General features: G+C 49.9%; 1 protein-coding gene across 1 annotated transcript; it reads left to right on the top strand.

The window, feature by feature from the left end:
- The first annotated feature begins 840 nt into the window (after positions 1-840).
- On the top strand, positions 841-13886 carry METTL2A (methyltransferase 2A, methylcytidine). The gene is made up of 9 exons (XM_051640419.1): positions 841-925; positions 2503-2594; positions 6496-6857; positions 8191-8240; positions 8703-8763; positions 9529-9668; positions 10378-10484; positions 10668-10733; positions 12648-13886. The coding sequence occupies exons 1-9, from the start codon at positions 852-854 to the stop codon at positions 12797-12799; spliced, it is 1104 nt and encodes a 367-aa protein (XP_051496379.1). The 5' UTR covers positions 841-851; the 3' UTR covers positions 12800-13886.
- The last annotated feature ends 473 nt before the right edge of the window (positions 13887-14359 follow it).

Raw genomic sequence — 14359 nt, 5'->3', positions numbered from 1 at the left:
AGCGCTGCTCACCTCGCTGGGCTGATTTCTGCTCCTCCCCCGCTGCAGACCGGGATCCCCAAAGGAAATTTCCCCCCTGGAAGTTTCCAGAGAGTGAGGACGCCCCGCAGCCCACCCCACAGACAGGGTCCTGCAGCAGCACTTGGAGCCGGGGACGTTTTGAGTGCTCTGCTCTGGAGCCAGGCTGGGAGAGTTGGGGTGTTCAGCCTGGAGAAGAGAAGGCTCCAGGGAGACCTGAGAGCACCTTCCAGTGCCTGAAGGGGCTCCAGGAAAGCTGGGGAGGGGCTTGGGACAAGGGCAGGGAGGGATGGGATGAGGGGGATGGATGAAAACTGGGAGAGGAAGATTGAGGTGAGACATGAGGAGGAAATTCTTTGCTGTGAGGGTGGTGAGAGCCTGGAACAGGTTGCCCAGGGAAGCTGTGGCTGCCCCATCCCTGGCAGTGTTGAAGGGCAGGTTGGATGGGGCTTGGAGCAGCCTGGGCTGGTGGGAGGTGTCCCTGCCCATGCAGGGGGTGGGACTGGATGGTCTCTAAGGTCCCTTCCCACCCAAACCTCCCTGATCCCGGGGCCCCGCGTGCAGCGATGTCCGGACGCCACCGAGAGCGGGGAAACGCTGCACAGCGGCGGCCGGGCCCTCCCCTCCGCCCCGCGGTGTGAAATGCCGAAGAAAAGCCCCAAAAAAAGGCGATTTTAAAGCCACTTCCCAGCGATTTTCCAGCCGCTTTCGCAGCCGCCGCTCCCGGCCCCGCCCCCCCCCACGTGACCGCCCGGCCCCACGTGACCGCCCCGCCGCGGTTCTCTCTCCGGTCCGCGCCCCGGGCGGGCGCTTCCGGTTCCGCCCAGCCCGTCATGGCGGCGCCCGGGCGGCCGTTCGGCGGGCGGCTCCTCAGCGACCCCGCCCGCCTCTTCCAGCACAACGCCTGGTGAGGCCGGGCCCTGCCTCCTCCTCCTCCCTCCCCCTCCCTCCTCCTCCTCCCTCCCCCTCCCTCCTCGCCCCGCCGGTGCCCGCTCCGCGCCCCCCCGGGGCCTCCCGCGGGGCTTTTATTTGGGGGGGGTGGGGGGGGGGGTTTGGCCGAGCTGGGCTCGTCCCCGCCGGTCACCTGTGGCTGAAGGGTTCTCTCAGGGGGCTCCGGGTGGCCGCGGGGGGAGCCCCGCGCTGCCCAGGGCCCGGCTCCGTTCCCCCCGCGCTGCCCCCGGGGCCCGTGAAGCGCCCACCCGGGAGAGGGGGGGGTGGGAGGCTGGGAGGGCCCTGCCCTGTGGGGCTGGTGCTCGGGGGTGTTTGCCCCCGGGGGGTCCTGGGCCTTCTCCAGCTGCTCCCGAAGCCGTTGGGCTTCCTCAGGCTCCCTTGGTGTTTCAGGAGAGTGTGGTTCGCCTTGTAGCAGTCGTTTGGGTTGCTGTGGTGAACAAACTGGCCTGAGCGACTTGAATTCGTTCTTCCCCATCTGTGTCCGTGAGGGGAACTAATGGGGAAACTGGGCAGAGATGGTGTCACCCCCTGGTGCCCCAGGGTGTGAGCTGGGGCAGGTGGTCGCTTGGAGCAGGAGGGCTTGGGTTGGAAAAAGCTGCTGTTTATTTCAAGGTAAGTCAAGCAGCCAGATTCTCAGCTTTGCTGGGAACTGTTGTTGCAGTAAATGTCCCCAGTGTTGGTCTCAGGCTGCTCTGCCCTGGTGAGAACTGTGCCTGTTGAACTTGTGATCAAGTCCTATGTGCATGTATCAGCTTGTCATTCCTTTTGGGAGCACATCAAAGGTCTCTAACAGGAGCATTTTCCTCGACAGCATTTTCCTCCAAACACTTGTAATCATCTGGGTTTTCTCAGACATTGAAGTCTTTGTTTTGTGAATTAATATTACCAGAACGATCCCTCCTGAGGCCAGAGCTGTGCTGCTTGCTCCTTGTATTCTGCCTTTCACTCCCTTGTTTTAATGAAAAAAAGGCCAAGTCAATCACTTTAATGACTACACAACTACCTGTGCACCTTTAAGTTATTAATACTTCATGCTTGAAAGCTTCCTGCATGTTTTTCTCATCATTGGATTTAATATTAACAGAAGCCTTCACCTTCCAAGTGACCCTACTGCCTTTTTTTTTGGTTTTAATTTGAGAAAGCAAATGTAATTTTCCAGGCCAGCTGAATCAGAGGGTCTGTGTTGATGAACCTGCTTGAGTGAGAGCCCAGAAACACCTGCCTGTGCCATCACCTGAGCAGGAACAAGGGCTTCTCCCTGCCTGGGGGTGGGATGGCAGCTCCTCCAGGAGGCCTCTTGGTGCTGAGCACCCTCGTGGCTGCTGCAGGAAGGACTAATTTCCTTCCAACTTGGCTGAGCATCCAACAGGGAACAGGAGAAGGGGACAGAGTTGGTGGCTGTTGTGCTGCTGCTGAGCTAGAAGCAGAGATGGTGACAAAGCTCAGCAGCTTGCAGGGCTGCCTGGCCCTTGCTTTTCTCTCTGCTTGCCCTGCTGGGCTCAGCTGAGGAGCTCATCTTCTTTTTCACAACAGGGATCACGTGGAATGGTCAGAAGAGCAGGAAGCCAGTGCCAGGAGTAAAGTTGAAGACAACAGTTCCCAGCTGCTGCCACCAGACAAACAAGGTACTTTGGGGGTGTCCTCCCATGGGAACTCTTGCCTTGTGCCTGCAAAGTGTGGCCAGAGCTACTTGTGCTCAGCATTTATCCCTCCTTTCTCCCCTCTCCTGAATCATTCAATATCCATTAGCTGGTTGTTGATAAAGAGAAATGGAGGAATCTCTCTGTTCTTCATTTACTTCTCTCTGAATTTTCCACCTTCTCCAGAGGCTCATCCTACTGGAACAGGAATGGTCTGAGCTGGGAGGAGTCATCTTGGGTTGAGCTGCTTTGTTCGTGTCATGAGAGAGCTGGGGGTGTTCAGCCTGGAGAAGAGAAGGCTCCAGGGAGACCTTAGAGCACCTTCCAGTGCCTGAAGGGGCTCCAGGAAAGCTGGGGAGGGGCTTGGGACAAGGGCAGGGAGGGATGGGATGAGGGGGATGGATGAAAACTGGAAGAGGGAGATTGAGGTGAGACATGAAGGAGGAAATTCTTTGCTGTGAGGGTGGTGAGAGCCTGGCCCAGGTTGCCCAGGGAAGCTGTGGCTGCCCCATCCCTGGCAGTGTTGAAGGGCAGGTTGGATGGGGCTTGGAGCAGCCTGGGCTGGTGGGAGGTGTCCCTGCCCATGCAGGGGGTGGGACTGGATGATCTTTAAGGTCCTTTCCAACCCAAACCAGTCTGACATTCTATGATTTTGCACAACCAAAATGCAGAGCTTGCCTGGATCTGAATCAAGCTCCACAGCCAAATGACACAGTTGAAGCTGTTCTGAGCTGGTTAAAAATGGATCTTTCCTCCACACCAGTTGGATACCATCCCCTAGATGATGGTGAAATGGCTCCTGCTCTTTGGGGTGATAAGAGACTTGTTTGATGATGATCTTGTCATGCCCTGCTGAGCTCTAGGAAGGATCTGCTCCTTTTGTTCAGATGAAATTGAGTGTGTCATCTGTAAGGCAACACTGAACACTACTGGAGCTATTGAGACACTTCCCTTAGAGCTTCCAGTTGTGCTCACAATAGGAAATTCAATTATCCCAAAGAGCAACCCTCCTAATTTCTTGGATTCCCAGAAGTATCCAGCAGTTTCTATTGTCATGCCCATTGTGTCGAGTTGGTTTTCAAATCTGGTTAACATTAAAGGATGCTGCCTGTCATGCTTTGAGGACCTATATGCAACTAGGAAATTGTGGAGCAATTTGCTGCTGGAGCAGTTTGTCAGGTCTTCCTGATGGATTTCCCAGCCTGAACAATGGAGCCCAGTCAAATTTTGATGGTTCCTATTCAGTGGGAAGCGTGTGGAGACAATGGGATGGCTGAAACATAGGGAAGCCAGCCCAGCCAAATGTGCCTGAAGGGTCTAGTATTTTGAGAATCAGTCCTGTCCAAGGAGGAGAACAAAGACAGGCTGTTGGTCATGATGGCTGGATTATTCTGTGGACTTCTTGGGGCTGTCAGAATTTGTTCTGAAGAAGGAGAGAAGTTCTGTGGGATAATGTCGAAGATGTTTTTCTTGGCTGGGAGCAAAGAAGAGTTGCTTGGGTTCTTTTTGAGGCTCCATAATTAGCCCCCATGCAATTCAGGGGGGTTCTCTGGGGGTCTCTTTTTATTTCTCAACAGTTTCTTTTTTTCTTTGCCCTTCTTCTGCAGTGGGAAAGGGTGAGTATGGGCTTGGCTGTGGGGGTGTCCTGAGCAAGATAAGCAGAGAAATTGAGAGTCCTGCTCAAAAATAAACCTCTGGAGGAATCTGGCTTGAATGCTGGTGTCTCCCTGAGCTAATACTACAAACAGGACCTTGAAGCAAGTACTAGGTGAACTTTTCTGGCAGAGGTTGTCCAGGAAAACAGACTGAAAAATGTAATGTGGTCATTTTTTTTCTTGCTTTAAATCTCTTTCTTGCATGAATTTGTCAGCCAGCCCTTGATTTCTTGCAGTTCTATGGTTACTGAATCTTTATTCCAGTGCTTGGAAAACACTAGGTGAGCTTTAAATAAAGCTTCCACTTGTGTGGGTTGGAGTGTAACAGCTATTCAGGAGCATCCAACAGGATTTCACAGGAATTGAACACAGGAAAAACACAATATCTTGTTCAGCTTTCTACCGTGGCAAAAATGGGGGGAACCCAAGGTGGCTGGGCTGGAATTTTACCCCCCAGCACCTCAGGTGAGCATCCCAGTACAGTCAGGCTGTCATGGGACTGTTAGGGAACAGCAGGAATCAGGACTTGATGTTCTTGTGAGGTGAAAGAGCATCTCCAGCCCCTTGCAAACCCTGCTAGAACATGGAAGAAGTGACAGCTGAGATAGGAGAGCACCAGGGTATGAATCAGTAACACTTCCTCCTCTGACACGAGCAGCCATGGAGTTAGTTCTCTTGTGCAAATAATCAACTGCTCTGGCCCTGCTGACTTTCAGCTGTGATCACGGGCACAAATTTGCTGCTCCAGTCTGGTATCACACATAATTTCTTTCAGCTTGGGGTTTAAGGACAAGGCTGCTTCAAAGGAGAAAACCCTTGTAGTTGAGGTAAAGAGGTTTTTTTTATATATAGCTCTTTGTGCTTCAGAGATAGATCCTCCTAAAAATAGAGAGATGACTGACTTCTCATCCTTTGTTAGGGACAGTTTTGGGGCTGTTTGGCTGAGGCTCTGCATTTTTCCAGGTGTGCCTGGTTCATTTTCCTCTCTCCCTTCAGGTATCTTCTAAACACTCAAATGCTTTTCAGAAAGGCTAATAAATAGACTGCAGTTCAGATAATATTCATCTCCAATTTTAAGATGCCTGCTTTTCTTTTTTAATTAACCCTGCTCTTAGTAGAGGTTGAAGAGAGGTTTATCCACTCTCTTATACACTCATGATCATTAATTGTGGGAGAGTCATTTGCACCCAGTAATGCAGTGATTGCTGTGCAAAGGAGGAGCTGGATGTGACTGAATTTGGGATCTCTGGCCATGGATGTTGATGCCTCCAGGTGATGACAAGCACATCATTACCTCTTCTTTCCCAGGACAGGGAACTCATCACATGGATGAGAATTCAGGAAGCCAGCGAGATTCCTAACTTCCCATGGAAAAAAATAGTTCCCCATGAACTGTATTTAAGCTGAAATCTGTGAAGGTGTTTGGAAATAACTCTGAGGGTGAATCCAGTTTCCTGAGGTCGTGGCTTTATACCAGTTCTTCCAGCTCCCATCTTGCTACTGGGATGTATCCTGCTGTGAAAATCCCAGTGCTGCTAAAGTGAATGTTTATCATCCTTTGTCCACCTGATCTCTCCACTATTACTTCAGTGACACTGATTCATTCTGTTGATATTCCCCTCTTCTGTTTTAATTTCCCAAATGTGTGATGCTCTTTAAGATGCACAGAACTATGGAAAACAAGAACTCCAGCAACATTTGTGTAAAACATGGAATGTTGCACAGATGCTGGCTGAGCTTTCTGCCAGGCCTGCCTGCTGGCCTCGTGTTTCTGTTGCTCCACCTGAAAAAAAGATAAAAACAGGGGTAGCCTGTTGGACAGGAGCTCTTCAGCTCCAGGGAGCTGTCACACAGTTCCTTAGAGGTTGTAAGTGCTTGACACTTTGTGTCAGGAGGCTCCAAAAGGATTGTTCCAGTGAAGTGAACAAGTCAGTGTTAGAGATGGAAGTAAAACCTGGATTTCTTCATTCCAGTCTCCTTCAATCTGTTGCCAACTGCCTTGAACTCCTACCAGGAGTCAGTTTTCTCTTCTACCTCTTTTCCCTTTTTCAGTCCTGACAAAGAGGCTGTGAGGAGGCAGGCTGAGTGTTTCTGGGGGATGACACAAGGGGATTTTCCAGCCCTACCCTTCCCCAAGCAGGTCCCTGGAGGGGTTTGTGCAGTGATCCCTCCCTGAACTGTCTGAGACCTTCTCCCGTGGCTGCTGGTGACCTTTGTCTTTGTGTTCACAGAGGAATATGAGGTGAATGCTAAGAGGTACTGGGATGACTTTTATAAAATCCATGAAAATGGCTTCTTCAAGGACAGGCACTGGCTGTTCACTGAATTTCCTGAGCTGGCTCCAAACAGCAACCTGGGGCAAAATGGGAATTCTGTGCGTGAATTTAGGAACAAAGAAGGATCCAACGATGGAGGGCTTGGAAGCTGTGAAAATGGACACTGCTCGTTGGAAAGCAGGGCAGAGAATGAGTTAAACCTGGTGAAGAGCACAGCTGAGATGTGCACAGAGGAGCTGGTTCCACAGCAGTGCAGGGAGCTGAAGGAAAGGGATGGAGATTACCCGGGATCGTCAGCATCTTACCGGATATTGGAGGTAATGGCTGTGAAACTGTCACACACCAACCAGTCCCTTGTACCAGTGTTAGTGTGACTGGGGCATAAAAATATGTCTCACTGGCAAACAGCAAGTGAATGGGATGGTTGCCTGAAGTCAGTGAAATGCAGGAGGGCAGCTTGGAGCTGGGGTCAGTCTGTTGGGATTCTTTTGGTCCAGACTGTGAACTGGCAGAGCACAAGGACCATGAGAAGTTTCTGTGTTTAAAAAGACAAACTGTTACTATCAGTTGTTGAAACAAGCATTTCAAAGTCATCTTTTGAAGAGGCTGAGCCTTGTCTGCAGAAGGCTTTCCCTTGTCATTTTTGTTTTGCATGTTTTGGTGTTTCTTGTTTGCCTCGGGAGGTGTGAAACACAACCATGAAACAGACGCTGTTTGATTTTATTCCTGGTGGCCCATGGAATAACAGGGAATCTCAGGCTGATCCAGAGTTTGTCCCAGAAAAGGCTGTAGGGTTTGTAAATATTAGACTTCTGACCTTTAGCTCTGCCAACTCTAGTTTGCTCACTGTGGATATCACTGATTTTGTGAAATGCTTCATGTTCTGTTGAAGTTCTGCCCTTCCAGGGAGAGTCAAGATGAACTGTCCTTTGGGTTATTTTTCTCTTACTTAATCTGAGGCTTCAAGACTTCCTCAGACTTGGATGTTCTTGGGTCGTTGTGGCTTTCCTGCCTCACCTGAGCACTTTCAGTATGATCTGTGTGGCTTTCCTGCCTCACCTGAGCACTTCCAGTAAGATCTGTCACTTGGAGCCACCAGTGGTGTTTTTTGCTGGGTCTGTTTCAATGCTACAGATCCTTTAAACCCCCAGAGGCACATTCCTAAAGCACGTTGTGTGAGCTATCTTCAGGTGGGAACAAGCAGAAGGAATAATAAGGCAGGATCATAGTTGTGACTTGAGGAAGAGCCATCTAGTGAAGGGAACTCTGAAACAGCAGGGTGTGATTATAGTGAAGCAAACTTCTTGCTCTGGTGGAAGTGAAGGCAACTGTTCCAAGGCCAGTGACTCACACTGGTTGTTACACTTGGGATTCCAGCCACAACAGTTTTCAAAAGAGTAACAATATATATAGGATTTCTTGGAGAACTGGCTTGGAGGTTTCCCAGAAATGCTTATATAGAAGCCTGCCCCTCAGAGCTGAACATAATCACATCTTGCAGTGAGATTTGCAGGTGGTCACTGCTGGGCTCAGTTGTCACTCCTGAGCTGCTCTTTGTTCTGTGGCTGTAGAAGGAGGATCTGAAATCAGGTGCCTGGGATGTGCTGCAGAAGTGACTTTCACTAAGTGTTATGTGCTGTGTCTGTGCAGGTTGGCTGTGGTGCTGGAAATACAGTCTTCCCAATCTTACAAACCAACAAGTAAGTAGTTTTCAGTCAGTTTTTACCTGCATGATGTACCAGCCTCTGGAAAACAGTTGGGAAAGGGCTGCCTGTGTTTTTAGTTTAGGGCATCTCAGAGCAAGGCCAGATGCACATGGTACCTTTGGTGCCTGCGACTTCAGATGATTGTGTTTTGAGGTTGGAAATCTTTGGTCTTAGAATGCAACCATCAGAAGATGATGTGGGTGTTTACATGTCTCATCCTGAAAGCATTTTCATGCAGGCCTTACTTAGTGTCTCTGCTTTTCCAGGAGGGAAAGTGAGGAGTCAGTTCCTGTGAGATAACTGAGGCAGAAAGGAGCAACACGCTCAACCAGACTTTGCATGATTGACAGAGAAAGACTAAAGCCCAGGATTTCTGGCTCTGTGTCTCTGAGACACTTCTTAATTCCTGTGGAGCACCTTGATAGAAATGGTGATGGTTTCTTTTATCTATTTCAGTGACCCAGGCCTTTTTGTTTATTGCTGTGATTTTTCTACAACCGCCGTGGATCTTGTCCAGGTAAACACCATGAGGACTTGGGAAGGTAGGAAGCACCTGGTGCCAATTGAACATTCACCCCAAGTATGTCACAGCTGCCACCAGCAGCCTAGCTGGGTTGGCAGCTCACTTTTTTTAGCTAGCCCTGATGCTGCCCCTTGTTCTGGTATATTAGGAGAATGAGCCATCAAAAATTGTAGGAATAGGGGAGGTTGGAGTTCTCAAAATGTCACTCAGGCAGCAGGCAAGTCAGCCAGGTTTGCTTTCCCCTGTGGCTGGCAGAGCTTTGCTAAATCCAGTGCTCTTTCAGCTGAGTAACTGCTAAACCTTGAAAACATTCAGGATATTTTTTAACAGGAACTGGAGCTGGTTTTGGTTTGTGTGTGTGTGTGTGTGTTGCTGCAGTTCTGGGAAGGTGGGCTGATTGTTTCTGCACAGGCAGCTGAGGAGGGATGCTGCTGTCTGGGGAGCAGGAGGCTGGGATTTAGTCAAAGGACTAACACTGCCAACAAGTTTCAGGTCAGAACTGAAATGGGAATATAGGAAATATCAAATGTAACCAGCCACGATGAGATGGGGAGCCCAGCAGCAGAGGCCAAGTTGCCACTTGTCAGAGGTCACAGGGCAGTCTGCAGCAGCAGCTGGAGAAAAACACACCATTTCTTGCAGAAGTCTAAATGGGATTTCTAAAAATGTAACTTCAGGCAGCCAGGATTCATCATGTCCAGATAAAACTGAGACCAGGGGCTGCTGCTAATGCTCTGATTTCTCTCCCCTCCACTACAGACCAATGCAGAGTATGATCCCTCTCGTTGCTTTGTGTTTGTCCATGACCTGTGCAACGACCAGAGTCCTTTCCCAATGCCAGCCCAGAGTCTTGACGTGGTCATTCTTATCTTTGTCCTCTCAGCTATTCTCCCAGAGAAGTAAGTTTCAATAATTCCTTCTGCTCACAGAAGATAATGCCTATAGAGCTGCAGGTCCCCTCAGATCAAGGAAAATTCACGTTTGTCTGGTCCAGTTTTCCATTCAGCCAGTGACAGTTGCAGGTACTTTCTGTTCAACCTGTGGCACAGGGTGGGTGTGACTTGGAAGTGGCAAGGGATGGTGTCTTGCTGCCATCACAGTCACTCCCCTGCTCTGAACCTCAGCCACACTCAGCACCCCTTTGTGGAAAACATGCTGCTGGATTGGAAGGCTCAAGAGCAAGATGAATTTCTCAGGGGAGGTGAAGGAAGGGAGGGGACAGGTCCAGAACACAGATGTGATCTTGGTGTGAACTACACTGGTCTCTTTTTTTTGGTTCCCTTTGGTTTTATTTCACAGCATTTTCCTTCAAGTTCACTTCTTAGTTGTTTTACAGGAACCAGCTGAGACACTTTTGTAATTAATAAGAGAGAGCAGCTCATCCCTGCTGTGTGACAGGCTAAGTTATCACTGTAGGAAGCAAAGCAGAATCAGGGAGTGTCAGAAACAAAGAGGCCAAATAAAACCAACCCACCCATGTCTGAAAGTCCTGCTATTTGGGGGCTCTTTGAGTGACACTGAAGCATCTGTAAAACTTTATACCTTCCTTTTGAAAAGCAGGCTAAGGAATTTTGCAGAATGTTGACTGCTTTTTGGTCTCCTCCTCAGGATGCAAGGCATTGTGGACAGACTGAGTTGCCTCCTGAAGCCAGGAGGGATGATTTTGTTACGGGATTACGGCCGATATGATCTGGCCCAGCTCAGGTTTAAGAAAGGTATTTGATTTTGGAGCCTGGGGAACCTTGCCAGATCACTCCCAGCTGATGCTTCTCTGGAGCAGTGTCTGCCCTGCTGGGGAGGCAGCTTGTGTGTACTGGGAGCAGTGCCTCTTGGGGGATGGCAGTTGTTGATTTTTTTAAATCATAGCTGGTAACTGTTGAAATTCCTCTTGTCCTCAGGTCAATGTCTCTCTGATAACTTCTATGTGAGAGGTGATGGCACCAGAGTCTACTTCTTCACACAAGGTAGGAGGCTAGAAGACGTCCCCCTGACTCCCCTCACCTCTTTTTGTTCATGTGCCCTCAAGTTTTGCCACTAGCTCTTTCCAGCCTGTCTTTCTGGGAGCGGTGTGAAATGTTGAGTGTGTCCCAATTGCATGAGGACCTGGAGCATCTTTACTAGACCAGGCTGCTCAAAGCCTTGGCTTTATGTTGAGGTTTAGATTGGATTTTAGGAAGAATTTCTTCCCCAAAGGGTTGACAAGCTGCCTAGGGCAGTGGTGGAGTCCTCATCTGTGGAGGGATTTCCAAGCCATGTAGATGTGGTGCTGAGGGACATGGGTTAGTGGTGGCCTTGGCAGGGCTGGATTAACAGTTGGACTGGGTGATCTTCAAGGTCTTTTCCAACCTATATGATTCTATGATTGGTGAATTCCTTATAAAATCCTTTTAGAGAAAGAGTGTGTTGGCTAGACTGGAAGGGTGGGATTGGAGGAGCTCTCCTTGAATCTTATTGCCTGCAGCAGATGCAGTGAGATGGACACCACTTGAAGGAATTTCTCTTCACTTTACTGCTCTCCCATGAGGAAATGGGAAGGGTGTGGTTCAGCCTAGAGCTGAGGCAGCCTCTCCAGTTCTGCTGCTGCTTGGTGTTCCCCCTGGGTTGTGTTCTCCTGCTTGTCACCAGTTGCACCATCAGCCACCACGGGCCCCTCTGCACGGGCACTTTTGCAGCAGTGCCACAACTGCAACCAGCTGGTCCCTTCCCCACTACACAAGCCTTGTTTGTCACAACAAAATGAATGTTTCAGGCGTGTTTGGCAAACGCTTCAGGATGGGAAACATCTGATAAAAGGGCACAAGCTGGGACCTGTTAGCCCTTTTCTGCAGAAACTCCACACAAATCACAGGCTCTCCCAGGCTGCAGCTGAACAAGCTCCCTGCTGCTCAGCAGGACTGACTCTGGCTTTGCCCAGGGCCAGAGTGCTGCAGCTCTGTGGTACTTATTTGCTTGGTCAGAAGTACCTGCCAGTCCAAGTGTTGCAGCCTCCAGGGCTCTTGGTGCTTTGATTGGGCCCCAACAGGGTGTGGTTCCTTCAGGATTTTTTTCCCCAAACTTGACCTTAATGAATCCCATTCCCCTCCAGCCTATACAGCACAAATCTCATTGCCACCATTTGAAAGCCTGGGTCTGATCCCATTCTTTGCTCTTGCAGACTCTGAAATTCCTCTGGAGAGAGAGGAAGGGAGGAGGGATGGATCTGTCCCTACTCGCCAGAAGATGCTCCTTTAATTGGTTACTAGAGGCAATACCCATGTCTGAAGCTGCAGCTGTTTTCTCTTTGTTGAGTCTCTAATTCTAGTTGTCCTCCAAGGAATTCCTTCCTCCCTTGGTAGAAGGTGAACTCCAGGGAAACTAGAGAAACTGTGATCTCAGTCCCCCCACAATGCAGTAGTTACATCCCTTTGGATCTTTATGTTTCCCTGCCAGAGGGAGATGGTGAATTCCCTCCAGCCCAGCTTTGAACATCATTTGTAATAATGGAATGGTTTGGGTTGGAAGGGACCTTAAAGATCATCTAGATCCAGCCCCCTGCATGGGCAGGGACACCTCCCACCAGCCCAGGCTGCTCCAAGCCCCATCCAACCTGCCCTTCAACACTGCCAGGGATGGGGCAGCCACAGCTTCCCTGGGCAACCTGGGCCAGGCTCTCACCCCCCTCACAGGGAAGAATTTCCTCCTCATGTCTCACCTCAATCTCCCTCTCCCAGTTTTCATCCATCCCCCTCATCCCATCCCTCCCTGCCCTTGTCCCAAGCCCCTCCCCAGCTTTCCTGGAGCCCCTTCAGGCACTGGAAGGGCCACTATACCCTGAGTGTGAGCAGGGCTCAGTTAAATGAAAGCTCTGTCATCCTCAGTCTCCTTCTCATTGCTTCCAGATGAACTGGATGATCTCTTCACAAGAGCTGGGCTGCAGAAGATCCAGAATCTGGTAGATCGGCGCCTGCAGGTGAACCGGGGGAAGCAGGTGACCATGTACAGGGTGTGGATCCAGTGCAAGTACCGCAAGCCCGAGGCCCCGCAGCTCTGAGGAGGGGAAAAGGGCACGTGCTTTGGATGCCGGGTCCTCCTCCCAGCCCCGTGCACTGTCTCCTCCTGCTGGGGAGACTGCATTCCTGTCCTACGGAGCTCAGCCCACACAGGACCTCCCTCAGTGCCTTTTACAGTGCCTAGCACCGTTTCAGGAGGGTTTTGTGAAGGACAAATGTTCTGAGACCAAGCAGTAATTTAGGTGACTTGCTCATGGGCTGAGTTTTTTAAATTTTGTATGGTTTTAAGATAAGAAATGGCTGTGCTGTCTTCCAGCAGCTGAGCAAGCTGAGTAGTGAGTATACTCTGGATTTCCACATGAAACAGGAGAGCTTCAGCCTTCCCTCTGTGGTGTACACTTGTCTTGGGAACAGAAACCAAGCAACTGATAAATCTGTTCTTCTTTGCAACTGGTCACTAGGCCTAACATGGATCCCTTCACCAGCTTATCCCCTGCAGCTGCCTTCTGCTCATTCAGGTTTGTGCAAATCCACAAGTTAAAATACATTGCTCAAGGATGTGACTGGAGAACGTGCTGGTTTCCCTCGGCCAGCTCCTCCATGGATGCCTCATGTGGAGATACCCTGTGGAGAAAGCAGATGCTGCTGCCTCACCCTCACTGGCCACAAGAGTGTTCATCTAAGGAGCTAGCACACTATAGCCCAGGTGCTCTCAATTCATATTGAACAGGGTTCAAGCTGTCAAAGATTTGGGGTTGATGCCAGTTTTGGGGGCACCTCCAGAGTGCAGAGAATCCCACGCAGCTGGTGGGGTCAGAGTTTACAAAGAGTTACCTGCTTTATCTGCTTGGAAAGTGAGAACTGTCCCTGCTGGCTGCAGCTCCCAAGCTGCACTGCCCTGCCTGTCCTGTGCTAACCCCCAGTTCAACAAGACACCTGGTTTTGGTAAGAAATCTAAAGAATCTCTGCCACTTCTGTTTAATTTCTGAGAGGGAGCCAACACTGCAGCTTTCTGAAGGTATTTCCCCACCTTTGACAGCAAATATCTTATCTCATCTTGATTTCTTTTCTTATTTTCAGGGTGTGGTGCAACAGGTATTGGAATAAATGTTGTGGTCATGCTTTTTAGTGCTGGTTTGGTTCATCTAAATCAGGCTGCCACAGAAACTCACATGCTGCTGTGGGTCTGATTGGAAGGAGTTGGGCCACTGTTGGGTACCTACAGGTTTTTTTCCTCTGCTGTTATGAGGCTTACTAGTGGCTGCTCTCATCTCTCAAGAAGGGAAAGCCTTGCCTAGTATCTTGTCTCATGGAACAACAAGGTCTGTTTTATGTGCAGTGCTGGATGAAGAGCAGGTCCTGCTGCACCAAGCATGTCTATTTTGTTAACTAGACACTTAGTTGCCTAAGAATAACTGTCAGAGAGAGACATGTAGGTTATGAAATAACTGCAGTCTTGAAACAGGGGAGAAAGGGTAAAAAGATGAGGAAACATCAGTGCTGCCTGTGGAGAGTTTGAAGGAGTCCTGGGGAGTCAAACCAGGAGCACCCTGGTTTGTGACATGAGGGAAGGGGCTGGAGCAACACTCTGCTGGGCTTGT

This window comes from Apus apus, chromosome 25, assembly GCF_020740795.1.
Source record: "Apus apus isolate bApuApu2 chromosome 25, bApuApu2.pri.cur, whole genome shotgun sequence".
Taxonomy (NCBI): Eukaryota; Metazoa; Chordata; class Aves; order Apodiformes; family Apodidae; genus Apus; species Apus apus.
Note: the sequence above shows the minus strand (reverse complement) of the source record. Positions and strands in the feature narration are given on the sequence as shown.